The sequence below is a fragment of the Mandrillus leucophaeus genome, unplaced genomic scaffold, assembly GCF_000951045.1.
Source record: "Mandrillus leucophaeus isolate KB7577 unplaced genomic scaffold, Mleu.le_1.0 Scaffold2680, whole genome shotgun sequence".
NCBI classification, from domain to species: Eukaryota; Metazoa; Chordata; class Mammalia; order Primates; family Cercopithecidae; genus Mandrillus; species Mandrillus leucophaeus.
The window spans coordinates 5287-20302 of NW_012102788.1; the positions used below are offsets into that span (position 1 = coordinate 5287).

The 15016-nt window shown below is 37.6% G+C and overlaps 1 protein-coding gene across 1 annotated transcript; it reads right to left on the minus strand.

Moving 5' to 3' along the window:
* Positions 1-2159: 2159 nt before the first annotated feature.
* LOC105542796 (olfactory receptor 14A16-like) lies at positions 2160-3089 on the minus strand. The gene has a single exon (XM_011984472.1). The coding sequence runs from the start codon at positions 3087-3089 to the stop codon at positions 2160-2162; it is 930 nt and encodes a 309-aa protein (XP_011839862.1).
* Positions 3090-15016: the final 11927 nt, after the last annotated feature.

Sequence of the window (15016 nt, forward strand, 5' to 3'; positions counted from 1 at the left end):
TTTTTTTGAGACGGAGTCTCGCTCTGTCACCCAGGCTGGAGTGCAGTGGCCGGATCTCAGCTCACTGCAAGCTCTGCCTCCCGGGTTCCCGCCATTCTCCTGCCTCAGCCTCCCGAGCAGCTGGAACCACAGGTGCCGCCACCACGCCCGGCTAATTTTTTGTATTTTGTAATAGAGACGGGGTTTCACCGTGTTAGCCAGGATGGTCTCAATCTCCTGACCTCGTGATCCGCCCGTATTCTAAAGACAGAAATCTATCGCCATCAGTGATAGACTGGATAAAGAAAATGTGGCACATGTACACCATGGAATATTATGCATCCATAAAAAACAGTAAGTTGAAGCTGGAAACCGTCATCCTCAGCAAACTGACACAGGAACAGAAAACCAAACACCGCATGTTCTCACTCATAAGTGGGAGTTGAACAATGAGAACTCATGGACACCGGGAGGGGAACATCACACACCCGGGCCTGTAGGGGGTGGGGACAAAGGGAGGGAGAGCATTAGGACAAAATACTTGATGTATGCGGGGCTTAAAATCTAGATGACAGGGAGAAAGGTGCAGGAAACCACCGTGACACATGTATACCTATGTAACAAACCTGCACTTTCAGCATATGTATCCCAGAAGTTAAAGTAAAACAATATATATATATTTTATCCCAGAACTTAAAGTTTTATATATATGTGTGTGCGTGCGTGTGTGTTTGTGTGTGTGTGTGTGTGTGTGTGTATATGAATGAAAGAAATCTACCTCATGATGCACAGCTTAGTGAGGGAAGACAGCAGATATCAAAGACTTAGAGAATGTGAAGTCACAGCCGAAATAAGCACCATCACAGGCCAATGGGGCTGGGAGAGCATCTAAGCAGAGAATTAGAGCTCCTCTGCAGCATTCTTAGGCCTAGGTGATCTGGACTACGTCCACCACAACAGGAAAATAATCATTACTGTAGGAAGGCAAAGCAGACTTAAAATCACAGGGAGTTGCATATCCAGACGTTATAAGATCTGAAATTGTTATTGGGAGTAACCTCGATTTTCTTGGCTGTTGTTTTTGCCTCTCTAAACATATCTAATAGCTTAGCCATGTGATAGAAAGGCCCTGTAGCTACTTTCTCTTCATGCCAAAGGTCGAGCAAAGCTTCATCTTCCTGTGTGTGTTTTCAGCCTCTCAAAATTTTGCCCAGCCTTTACCCCTCTGCCCAAGCTTTTCCCTTATGTGTTTCAGGACACAGTTCACTGTAGTTTCCCTCCTAGATCAGGTTCTCATCTTCTCCCAGCCTTCACTGGTTTTGTTTAGTTTTGCTTTCCTCTCAGCCTTCATTCTGGTCTTTCTCTCTCTTTTTCAGGTTTATTCCTCTTCATCCTCTCAAATACAGCTTAGATATTTCCGTTTCCAAAAAATATTATATTGCCTCCCTATACCCAAATTTATTCTAAGCTCTTTAGTGTGAGTACTTTTACTCAGTGCACCCAGGAACTTGTTTTAATATTTAAAAATATATGTATTGATATATAGTAAAGTTGAGTTTTAATATATCTCTTTCCAGATGACAAGGATCCACACTATGCTAGGAAATGTTAGTAGATTTGGGGAAGAAAAGAGGAAAAGAGACTTGTTTGGTTTTAGTTTTGTCTTATTGGTGTTGTGACATTCACATAACATGAAATCAACCATTATAGCTTGTACAATTCAGAGGCATTTAGTACATTCACAAGGTTGTGCAACTATCACCTCTACCTAGTCCCTTTAATTTGAGAATTGATTCTACATGTCATCTCACATAGCATTTCAGATATCACCTTTGTTAAGAATGACTATACATTTGGTTTTCCTGGGAGTGTCCACGTTTATCTCCAATGTCCCAGCATCCTGTCCAGTTGTCAGAAACAAAGGAGCTCCCACTAGGGTGATACATACAAGGTATACTTCTTCCCAGTGTCTACAAGTGGAACACTACTGGCCTTACCACACACTCGATCTGGGCATAAGGGCACTTCTCAGTAGCACTCCAATGAGTGCCACCAGATTTTTCATGAGAACTCTTACTCTAGATGTCCAATATTATTGCCAGACTATGTAACCATATGGTTTAGATGATTATGAAAAGCTGATGTTGTATGTGAGAATAACTCTTCTAATTTGAAAGATGCTATCTACTAATTTGTAGTTCCCAGAATGCCATCTTCATATCCTTATTTCTTAGGCTATAGATGAAGGGATTCATGATGGGTGGCATCACAGTGTAGAACACTGAAACCAGCAAATCCAAGGGTGATGGAGATTTAGGCAGAGGGCGTAAATAGGCAAAAAACCCTGAAGAGAAAAATAAAGTCACAACAATGAGATGAGGCAGGCATGTGGAGAAAGCTTTGCACCTGCCTTCTTTGGAGGGCATCCTGAGCACAGTGGAGAATATGTGAATGTAAGAAATGTCAATAAACACAAAGCAGCCAAAGTCCAACACGAGGCTGAGCCCAATGATTACCAATTCACCAGTGTTGTAAGAACAGGCAAGGGAGAGCAGTTGTGGGATATCACAAAAGAAATGATGAACCTCAGGAAACCCACACATGGGCACAGAGAAGGTGTAAGCTGTGTGCAGGATTGCATTGAGACCTCCACTGACCCATGAAGAGACAGCCATCTGCACACAGGCTTCATGACTCATTATGACCTCATATTTGAGTGGGTGGCAGATGGCAACATAGCGGTCATAGCACATGACTGTGAGAAGAGCTATTTCTGTAGTGGCTAAGAGAAAAAAGAAAAAAACCTGACACACACATCCAAGGAATGAAATGGTGTTGCAGTTCATCAGGGAGTTTGTGATGGACTTAGGAACAGTGATGGAAATGAGACACAGATCCAGGAAAGATAAGTTCTTTAGGAAAAAGTACATGGGCGTGTGGAGCCGATGATCCTTGATGATGAGGATGATGATGAGAAGATTCCCCAGCAGTGCCACCAGGTAAATTAGTAAAAAGAGCACAGAATATAGGATCTGGGTCTCCCGAATGTCGGAGAACCCCATGAGGAAGAATATTCTCCCAAAGGTGAAGTTGTTCATTTCTTTGGACATTTTACCAGTTGCTGTAAAAAATAAAGTAAGCAGTTTTAGACTTGGACAAAAGGGTTTACTGTTTTATTTCCTTCACTTATCTTTCTCCCACTCACATGTGCATCTGCCAAAAGATTCAAGATCATATCAGACAACACTAAGGAACAAGGAGGACTTTAACAAATAGCATTTCCTCTGCTCATCCAATCTTCATTCTTATGCCAGAGTCAGGAAAAATTGTGAAAAACTTTGTAATAAGAAAATAACAACAGTGAAAAATCCTAAGTGTCCTGTCTAGTTGTATTTTATTATCTTTGAGCTACTTTACAATTCTGGAAGTCATAGGAAGCAGTTAATATGCAAATTATTCTTTCTCATAAAAATACAAATTAGTTATATTCTGATGTAATGTAATTGATTACTGTTCTGTAGGTAGACCTATTTTACATCTATTTGTAAATTTATTTCAGCTTTCTTTATCTGCCCTTATATGTGTGGTACTTTGATTTTACTGTGGTACTTTGACTTCTCTTCTGAACCAGTTGGAATATCTTGCAAATTCCCCCATTAATTATTGAGTTAAATAAAATCTTTGACCTGTGTTTATATTCATATGTGACTCATGATTTTATCCTGTTTTAAAAAAAAAATACGCTTTAGCATCTGCCATGGATAGTGATTGCTGACACAGTCGAATTTTACGAAAAAATCTTGTGAGATCTTAGAAACATCACTCTAATTTATCTAACACACAGAAAAAATATCAGACAGTTTTCATTCCTTTTGTTGTATTACATTTTGTTCAATGAAAACTTGTCCCTCAGTAGAACTGAAATATCTGAATTGTACAACATAATATTCACATTCATTTATTATAAGTTAAAGTCTTTACCTTCTAGCAAATGTCTCAGCATTAGTGCTGTCACCTTTCAGCAATTGCTCCGTGTGTTTTTAGTCAAGGCTCCTATTTAGTTAGCTGGGACAACAAGCTCTCGTTTTGGTTCATAGCTGTCTGGCCGGCTCTCCCTTTCCTTTTGTTGTTCTTCCTGCCCTGAGCTTTCACCACTGTCCATATTCCTTCCATCCTCTGTGGGTTACGTCATCATCTGCATGACTGAGTATAGCTAATTAATCCTGTATTTCTGCATCAAGCTGCTTTCTGCTCATATTTCCATTCCTTCTTTCTTGTCTCAGAGAGAAAATTATTTCCTCCTTTCTGAGTTTGCAGTGCAACATCTAACATTGGAAACAGTGTCATTTAATAAGCCATGTTTAATGTACCTATTCATAAGCATTGTTGAGAGGAAGTAACCTTTGCAGGATCCCACTATGAGGCCACATCAAATAGATTCAGGATTTTCCCCAGTATTTCACATTCCTAATCTAATAACTGTTTGCTCAGTTACTTTTCCCTGAACTATATTATTAAAATTTTTACAACTAAGTTTTTTGTCTAGATCTTGATAAAACTTCTGCATCCAAGAATTTGCTCTTTATTGGTTTCCCCTCTGTCTTCTTCATTTTGAACTCCATTATTCAGATAACCACATAAGATTCAACAAAAGTGCTGGTGTTGGCTATAAGCGTATATGCTCAATGGAAAAACAAACACTAGAGGCTTGTATACTATGAGCGATCATTAGATGTAATTACACAACAATGAAAATAGGGTAGAATTCACTGTTTGGCCTGGAGCATAGTCACACTTCAGAAAATAAATAAAAATTAGCTTTTCAAAGTCAGTTACAGCTGAGATAGTATCCATCAGAGTTCTCTTATCTCAAAAAGTACTTTCTCATAATCTATTTACCCGGTTCTCATTGTAATTTCTCCCACTGTAAACTTCATATTTCCTAAAAGATTGCTTCATGCAGGCTGGAGAAATCAGAAATTATATATTCTCCCTAAATCCATCTGATACGCCCTATAGTGAAACCAGCTAAGCAACCAATCAGCCAACAAACAAACACAAAATAAAATATTTTATTATCCATGATCGAGTCAATTCTTTTTTTTTTTTTTTTTTTGATCTCTTATTGGAATTTACAACAAATATCTGTTTAATATTTATCACAGTCTTCTTCACGGGCCTGACCAGCAGTTCTCGAGGTTTAGTCCTTGGCTCGGCTATGTCAGTATCACTGGGGAACTTGCTAGAAAGGCAGTCTCAAGTCCCCACCTCAGATCTGCTGAATCAAGAACTCTGGGAGTGGAGCCCAGTGAGAGGTGTTCTAACCATCCCTTTAAATAATCAGGATGCATGCTAGAGTTTGAGGACCACTGCGTTAGAATGTCCCAATTCATAAAATTTCTTTCTGGAAGACTTTTGCATTTTTTTTCTCTCAGAAGTGGTTGTCCCTACCCCCAAATTGTTTATGCTTTTCTTCTTTTCTACTGCCAAATTCTACTTTGGGAATTCCAGCAATCAAAATTAATTTAGCATCAATCCCAAATTTCCTCTGGTAATCCAGTTACTTATCTCAACATTATTTACTACTCTGATTATACATTTTAATTTCTCAACAACTGATATTTTCCTTACTTACAATTGTAATAAGTATGTACAATGATGTCTGTTGAACCAGATGAGGGAAGGCACAAAGTACTTCAGAAGTTCGAGGGAATCAAGGTGCAAGTGATGTAGAAATGTGGGAAATGAAATAATTAACTTTTGGAAAATGGATAATATTTAGGAAAACAAAAGGGAACAGAGGTTTTTTAAGCCACTGTTCTTTTACAAGAACAGTGTGAACATAGCAGGACCTCAGCAACCTGAGTGATGTGTAGGTAGAATGCTTTGTAGCAAAGGTTTGTGCATGTGGTGTGGGCTAGGAGGATGAGGGATTTCGAAAGGATGAGCAATGGGCTGAGAGGTTTAGCTTTCACCTTGCTGACAGCAAAGGGCACTTCAGTGGTTAAGGGGGAGGTGGCCTAATGAAAGTGACATTTTCTATAACAACTTTTCTTTATATATGGTCACTTTTGCAGAGAAGATATTCTTGAGGCAGAGAAACTAGTGAGGATATTACTTAATAGTAAACCTATGAGTTATTAAAAGAAGGTTTGAAATAAATGGTCATAATAGGTATGAAAGGGAAAGAGAAAATACACACTGACTTGAGAAAGAAGATGAATGGGAGGTTTGAATGTGTTCTTGAATAAAGCAAAGTGAAATCAATGTAAGAGCAAATGCTAGATACAGAGGGGTGAACATAAATTTTTCCGCCTTTGCTTTGGAACTAGTAAGGAGGTAGAAGTAGATGCTCCCAGCAAGCCTTCTATCTCTGCCTCCTTCCCACTGTGGCTCTTCTTGTTCAGACCTGCTCATGTCCCAGACCCCAGTGCTATAGAAAACTCTTCTGTTAATTAAAGACTTGGGAGAGAGGGCCTGCAAGAGGGTGTTCTGACCTCAGTGAGGACGATCACCATAACTTACGTCTCGACATAAACTACTTATAGATATCTTTATTAATTATGAAATACAAATGAAAATCTTACCACTAGTGTTTAGAAAGTCTTTGCATTAAGGCCGGGTGCAGTGGCTCACACCTGTAATCCCAGCCCTTTGGGAGGCTGAGGCAGGCAGATCATGAGGTCAGGAGATGGAGACTATCTGGCTAACATGGTGAAAACCCATCTCTACTAAAAATACAAAAAAATTAGCTGGGCGTGGTGGCAAGCACCTGTAGTTCCAGCTACTCAGGAGGTTGAGACAGGAGAATCGCATGAACCCAGGAGGTGGAGCTTGCAGTGAGCCGAGGTTGTGCCACTGCACTCCAGCCTGGGCGACAGAGCGAGACTCCTTCTCAAAAAAAAAAAAAAAATGTCTTCACATTAGCAATTCACGGTTAGAAGTGTTTATACAGGGGAAAGAATGTCTTTGTCCCTTCAAATACTAGCAGACTTCCCACAGACTGATTCACCCTGGCTTGGATGGCTAGGCTGGGAGTGGAAGTGGTATTTGTCTCTCTTCCCTTCCTTGGCCTGCTATAGAAAGGAAGATCCCAACTGTACATGTCAAAACAATGGCAAACTCGTAACCATCTTAGACCAAGGCAACATATTAGAAAACGTTTTTTAAATTATATTGATTCAGATAAACAAATGAACTCAAATCTCAGTTGAAATGAAATTAAAGCTTGTATTTTGGTAAGCCTCTGAAAATATTTCTAGGCTTACAAATAATTTTTATGTAAACTGTTCACCTTTTTTAAGTATAAAGAGGTCAGATCCATGGATTATGTGTAGGAGAATGTATCAAAAAGTTTATACAGATCAACCTCCCACACTCTAATCCTTCAATAACAACAAATTGTTGTTTTATTTTCTTCAGAATAAGGTGACCTGAGAAGGCATGCATTTTGGCAGGATGGTCAGAGGCAGGAATGACTCATGGTCTGAGAAATGTGCTCTTGGGAATGTGAGATCTAGAGCACTTACCTACACCAGTCACATTCGAAGACGTTTCCAAATATTACTGGATATAACTTACATCAATGCTCAAAACAAACCCTTGTATGCCAATTATATGCAGAAATTGGACCTGTGGGGAGCTTAAGCAATTAGCCCCTGGTCACACAAGTGTGGGGGCTGGATTTGAAAACAGGTGGCCACATTCCATAGGCTTCTATGTTAGGATGTCCTATACAATGTTAAGAACGCAGGCTTACTCAGCTGTATCCCAGGATGGCATCATACAAAGCTTCTGAAGAGGTGATACAGTAACCCTCCTCCCTAGCATGGTACTCTTCTTTATACAAACCGATTTCACACCTTCCTTTTTCTGAATTCCGCTAGTGGATGCCACCCATCAAAGTCCAGTGGATACCAGGGAGGTGGTGTCGCGAAGTCTCCCCTTTCTATGGCTGTTGTGGGCTTCCAGCTAATGTCACTAACAGCTAATGTCGTAACTCTCTTACTCTGTCCATGTTACTCACATTGACTCTTCTGAGCTTCAAAGTAGACCAATTATTCACAATCCAAAGACAAAAAGTGAATACTTACAGAAGTTAAGACATCCAACTAGGGTTGCAAATAAAAGGACAGAAAAAGGTTGGAAAACAATAAGGGCACGAATTTCATTGGATTCTTTTAGCTGCAGAGATGATCATGTACACAATCATGTCCAGACAGGGCAAGAACCATGAACTGCTGTGCCCATGGTTTTTCCAGGTTTTAAGGTGATTCTCCTAATTGGTTAAGTAAATATCCTGGGAGTAGAACCAAATTAACCACCATCCTGCCCTTGGAAAGAACAAGACTTTACAGGCGCTGCCTCATTTTATCCCCAGAGATGCAAGGAAGTCTCAAAAGACAGATTATTTCAACTTTTTAAATCTAGGTCCATCCTTCCTTAACATTATGAGAGGAGAAATAAATGTCTCCTTGTTCTGATGTGCATATATTTGTCAGTCAGTCTGGGCAAGTTTTATAAAGTATATAAAGTATATGAGCCATTTGTTTTAATTTTTTTGTCTGATGTCTTTTTATAACTTTTCCCTATATTATTCATTTTTATTGCTTTGCTTAAGTTTTCTATATATTAGAAAATTTAGGTCCTGTAGGTCTCATGCTTCTTAAATACAAAAAAAAAAAAAAAGAAAGAAAGAAAAATTAAAGCTGCTTTCTAAAACTCTTTTTGTGATTACATTTTGTCCATGAGATATTATTCAATCTAGTTAAATCTACTGTTCTTTTCCTTTAAGGATTCTGGTTTTGGGGTTTTGCTTAGGGAGGATTTTTTCTCTGCTTCAGTACATTATGGTTCATACTATCAAAAAAAAAAAAAAGCCAGAAGACATCTTTCTGTTTTTTTTCCCCAAGCTACCATCCTTCTTTTCAACTCCTTGACTCAGCAGGAGTATTTTAAATGTGTATGTTTCCATAGCATCACTGTAGAATTTTTCTTAGCTCCTTTTCCAAATGATTTAAGTAATAATTTATTAATCAGGTATGGATATATTTTCTGTTGCATTTCATAGGTGATAATTACCTAATTAGATATAGATCACAATGGCTTTATTAATGTAATTATAGAATTATCTTATTACTTCCATATACTGTTATTCTTAGTTTTCCAGGTAAGAAAGAAAAGATATTTTTATGTGAGGAGTGCTAGCCCCTTGAATTTTCAGGCCAAGAAATGCATTGAAGTGCAATAACAGTCATGTCTTACTCCTTCCCTTGAGCTAAATAATTATCTCTTGAAACCACTCTCTGCATGGGCTCTAGACTAACTGACACACAAAGTAGCCATAAAATACCATACACTGAAGAGAGCAACTATTGCCCTACAGTTCCACAATGTATATCCAATTTCTCACAAATAACGTCATAATCTCCCCCTTTCCTGATTTGTTCCTTTTTCTTTAAAAACTTGAGCCTCTCCTTTGTTTTCTGAAGCACTCCTTGAGGCAACTTTGAAGTATGTCTCAGGCACCTGTGCTCAACCTTGGCCCGTGGCTATGCAATATAGCCATGTAGCAGAACTGCACGTACACCCCTTAAGTTTAGATTGAAAAAGAACAAGAAGAGGCTTACATTTTTGGCATATCCATCAAGATATATGGGAATATAAAGATCTAGATCTATGGACAGTGTCCTCCACCAACAGATATTTTCCATGGCAAATTTTGATTTGGCATCTGCTTTCAAGAGGTGTAATACATCCAAAACTCTTATCCCCCACAAATAGAAGAAAATTAAGAAACCTCAGAGAATTCAACCCTAACCAATTTGTCCCAAAGAAAATTAGTGTTCTTCTTAGATAATGATATTTATGCAAGTAGGAAGGTCAGAGATATATTGAGGAATGAAGACCAATAAAAATTCACAATATTTATATATTTGAAGATCCAAATGATTAATATTTCTATTTTCCTTAATCAATAGATTTAATGTGATTACATTAGAGTAAACAAAACAAAAAGATCCTAACTATATTATATGTATATGTGTGAAAATTTATAGTCTGCTCTAAAACATATATAAATTACATGAAAAGAGCTAAAACTTTCACCACAAAGGAAAAATAATTTGCTCTATGAACATCGATATATTACAGAATTACAATCATTATAACACTATGGTATTTGTTCAGGCATAGGCAACATAAGGGCCAAAAACTATACCATGCATATATATGACATGAGCAGTGGCCAAGGTAGAACTTCAGAGAAAAAGATGCAGTCATTTAAATGTCCACATGGTTAAAAATAAAATTTGATGCCTACTTTACCCAGTGTGCAAAAAATTAATTAGAGGTTGATAACTGATCTAAAATTTAATGGTAAAATATAAAGCTTTTAAACATAATATAGCAGAATATATTCAATATTTCTCATGAGGTTAGAAAAATAAACCTTCAATGAAACAGAAAAAGACCCAACCATGAAGGAAAATTTTTACCAATTACAACACACTTAAAGACTTACATTTCCATGAAGACAGTTAAAAAGACAGGCTCTAAGGTACAAGTACAAAAAGACACTGGAAACTCGTATAACCAACAAAAGTCTCATACCCAAAATATTTTTTTAAACTCCTATAAATCAATAATGAAAAAACTTGAAGAGGCAGCACACAAAAAAAGGCAATGCCAACAAACATTTGAAAATGTGTTCAAAATCATTAATTATGAATGAAATGCTTCTTAAACACATAATGAAATGTCCCTGCAGACCCATCAGAATGGCTAAAACTAAAAGGCCTGCCAAATATCGAGTAGTCCTGAAACTGCAGAACCATAGAAATTGTCATAGATGTTTGGTAGAAATAAAAGTTGGTGCAAAACTTTGTCCCTTGAGGCCAATCTCTGGCTGGGCTGGAGGAGCCAAGGTGCTCCCAGACCACTGGCAACAGCATTCTGTAGGAAATTATTGGGGACTGCCGTTATAGAAGCTCCAGTGGAGGCAGCAGGGGCGTCATAGGCAGGAGGTGTTCTGACATGGTGCTCTGCAGGTGGGGGCACTCTAGAGAGGGGTGCCATGGGTCGGGGGCGCTCTGCTAGGGGGAGTTCTGCTGGGGGCGCCATAGTCAGGAAGCCCTCCAGTGGAGGGCTGTGTGGGCAGGAAGTGGAACAGTAAACTTTCACTGGAAATAATTTGTATTTAGACTTTATGAAATTTGAAGTGGACAAAAAATAGATTTCCATACTCTGGTTGTTTGAAGCACACTTAAAAATGTTCCAATAAATGAATCAACTATCGATTTTTAAATGCAAATTAACTAAAAGTACTAATTTAGCTCCTTAGTGATACAAATTATATTTCAAAGTACACAGTAGTCACATGTGTCTAGTGGTGCGATATTTGATAGCATAGTTCTAGATACATTTAACTTGAAAAATTACTTTTAATTGTAGAGTTCCTATCTCTAATTAAATAACCTACATCTACTTTCCAATGCATATTTTTGAAAACTTATGTTCCCCTTTTTGTGTCTTGCCCCTGTCCTTGTATCCTCTTGTTGTTTTGCTGTCTCAAATCATTATGTCCACATATTAGTTTCCTAAATTTGTAAATGGAAAAATCAAATATTTGTAATCTTCTTAATTCTCTATCTTATTATCATATTGATTGATTATCTTCTGTCATATAGCCCCAGTGTGCAAAAAATTAATTACAGGTAGATAATTGATCTAAAATTTAATGGTAAAATATAAAGCTTTTAAACATAATATAGCAGAATATATTCAATATTTCTCACGAGGTTAGAAAAATAAACCTTCAATGAAACAGAAAAAGACCCAAACATGAAGGAAAATTTTTACCAGTTACAATACAGAGAGTAGAAGCTCACTTTCCTTGAACAAGCAGTTAAGTGGCTAGTATTAGATATTTGATTTAACTAGCTACTGGTGGGGTCTTTTAAATAAGCATCTTGTTATGTCAGATTACATTCTACAATGGTAAACACAGTCTTCACTTCATGGTGTGTGTGTCTGTGTGTGTGTGTGTGTGTGTGTGTGTGTGTGTATTATCTCCAAGAAATTTCAATATTGAGGTATAAGAAAAGCAGACTGGAAATTACATGGTTAAAATAAAAATTACATGGTATTTGAAATAAAATAATAAAGAAATCTGTTTCACACCATACCAAGTTCAGGCTTTTCCATAAACCCATAACAAACTACTGTGAAGGAGCTTTCCAAAAGTGCAATACACATTTTGCTTCAACATTTGAGCAAAGCTATTTTTTCCAGATACTTGGAATTCCTTTGAACTGAAATAGAAGTACTATTTCAAGTTACTTTCATCTGTGTCATCATTGTAAAGGTAAACTTTGGAAAACAAGAGTGGGAGGGCATCACAGAAGTGACCTGTAAGCTCGCAGGGTTCTCAATCGTGGCATGTCTCCACCTAATGCACGTGGGTACAGTACAATGAGCGTTTCATAAAGTAAGCAGAGAAGTGTCAAAATGGTGAATAAAGAGTTTCATAGCACAACCTATCAGAGCAAACATCAGCAATGTACTCTTTAAACATAAAACTGCATGACCAATAGATTCAAGACAAGTTACAGCTTTTTTTGCTTTGAATGTAAAACAGCAAAAATTCACTTCCTGTTACTACTTCTTACCCTTTTTTTCCATTGAAACTTTGACTGTATCTATATGTATATTTACACATGTATACTTGTGTGATTTATCACTCACTCTTTATGGTTGCTCTCTAAAAATATAGTCATTATCCAGTGCCTTGAGTTCTCAGACACACTTTTTTATTCATATTCCAATTCAATGTTTCTATAACAGGGATTCAACTCAAAGTTGATAAGTTCATTTAATGCGATGTTTATTTTTTCTTAAATACACAAAACTAAATTTATGGTGCATTGAAATGAATTGGCTTAGGATCCAGGCAGTGTTAAAGAAGTAATGACAAAACCATTATATGCTCACCAACTGTGAACTGCACTGTAAAAGTAAATCAAAGAATTTATGCATGAACTTTCCATGCACACATTAGATAATCCAGTTTCTGTGTTAAACAAATTTTAAAAATATATTTATTTTCTGTCAAATATTTGTGCAAAGCTCACTAGAAGATATTTAAATTATTTCCTGACATACAATACATACAATGACATACGAGAGTTTAGAGACAGAGAAATGTGTAATTAAGCACTTTCATAATGTTTTGTAGCTAGACTCTAAAAATCTTAGCTAGATTTTAATATTTGGGTAGAATATGGGCAAATAGAAGATTTCATGAGGAAGCTAACATGGACCAAGTTTCAAAGATGCTGTAGTGAGCATACAGAGTTTGAAAGGTATTGCCAAAGGCTAGAAACATATTTTTTTACATTCCTAAGTTATGAGTAACATAAACAACAAGATACTCAGTCTCAGCTGTCCCCTCTGCTTAACTGTATTACATGCTGCCTCACATCAGAGGATTAATAAAAGTGGTATATGCGAAAGTGTCTGATACAGTGAAATTAGGCAACAAACGTTAATTTCCATCTCTAGGAAAGAAGCAGAGAGAGGACAAATAGGGTGACAGGATTGTTTCCTGCAGCAAGGAGTAGAAAACAATTCTACACATTTAGGGTATTCGAAATGTTACATAATATTAAAAGTCCAGAAAATGTAGAATTTATCACAATGTTAGAAACAGTGCTAAATGCTATTTCATTAATTCTAATACATTATGAAAGCAATTTGCACAAGTCAGGAATCAACACATTACATAAAACAAAGTTTTAATGAAGAGAAAAATATTCTACTCCAAAACATAATTTATGTTAAAAAAGACATGAGAAAATCATCTTCCTAAATGTTTAGGTAATTGTATAAAATCTACCAAGGACACATGAATCAAATAGGTAAAATGCAATAAAAATGAGTGCATTTTTTTTTTTTTTGAGACTGAGTCTTGCTCTGTTGCCCAGGCTGGAGTGCAGTGGCGCGATCTCGGCTCACTGCAAGCTCCGCCTCCTGGGTTCCCGCCATTCTCCTGCCTCAGCCTCCCGAGTAGCTGGGACTACAGGCGCCCGCCACCGCGCCCGGCTAGTTTTTTTGTATTGTTTTTTAGTAGAGACGGGGTTTCACCGGGTTAGCCAGGATGGTCTCGATCTCCTGACCTCGTGATCCACCCGTCTTGGCCTCCCAAAGTGCTGGAATTACAGGCTTGAGCCACCGCGCCCGGCCTGAGTGCATTTTTTAAACTGTAAAAGTAAGTTGAAATCATAACTTTAAGTTAAAATTACAATTTTACCAAATAGTGAAAATCAGAAGCTATAAAGAAAGTCGAATCGATAAAACCTGAGATGCAATGCAAAATCTAGGACAATAATGCAGGAACTAACTGAAGAGGATGCCAGAAAAGATGAAAGCTTTTTGAGGAATGAGAACCTTATACAAATCTCATGCAATGCATGTCGATCTTTACAACAAGAGTAAAAATCATTGAAGGTGTCATAGGAAAACTTTAATCATTTCTACATAATAAAGTGAAGAAGCGGAGGAAAAGAGACAGGCACGGGGTCTTATGCCTGTAATCCCAACACTTTTGGAGGCTAAGACTGACGGATTGTTTGAGGTCAGGAGTTCAAGACCAGCCTGGCCAACATGGGCGGAACCCTGTCTCTACTAAAAATAAAAAAATTAGCTGGGCGTGGTTGCACACGCCTGTAATCCCAGCTACTTGGGAAGCCAAGGCATGATAATTGCTTGAGCCTGGAGGCAGAGGTTGCAGTGAGCCAAGATCACGCCCCTGCACTCCAGCCTGGGCGACAGAGATTCTGTCTCAAAAAAAAAAAAAAAAGAAAAAAAAAGTGCAAAACTTGTAGGAAAATACTTGCTTTCTATTTCTATTAAAACTGACTACTTGAGATTATCAGTAGCAAGACTCCATGACATTTTGATTCCAAAATAGAATTTTAAACAGCTAGTGGATGGCAGAACAACAACAACAACAAAAATTACTTCCCAGCTTCTACTTTAG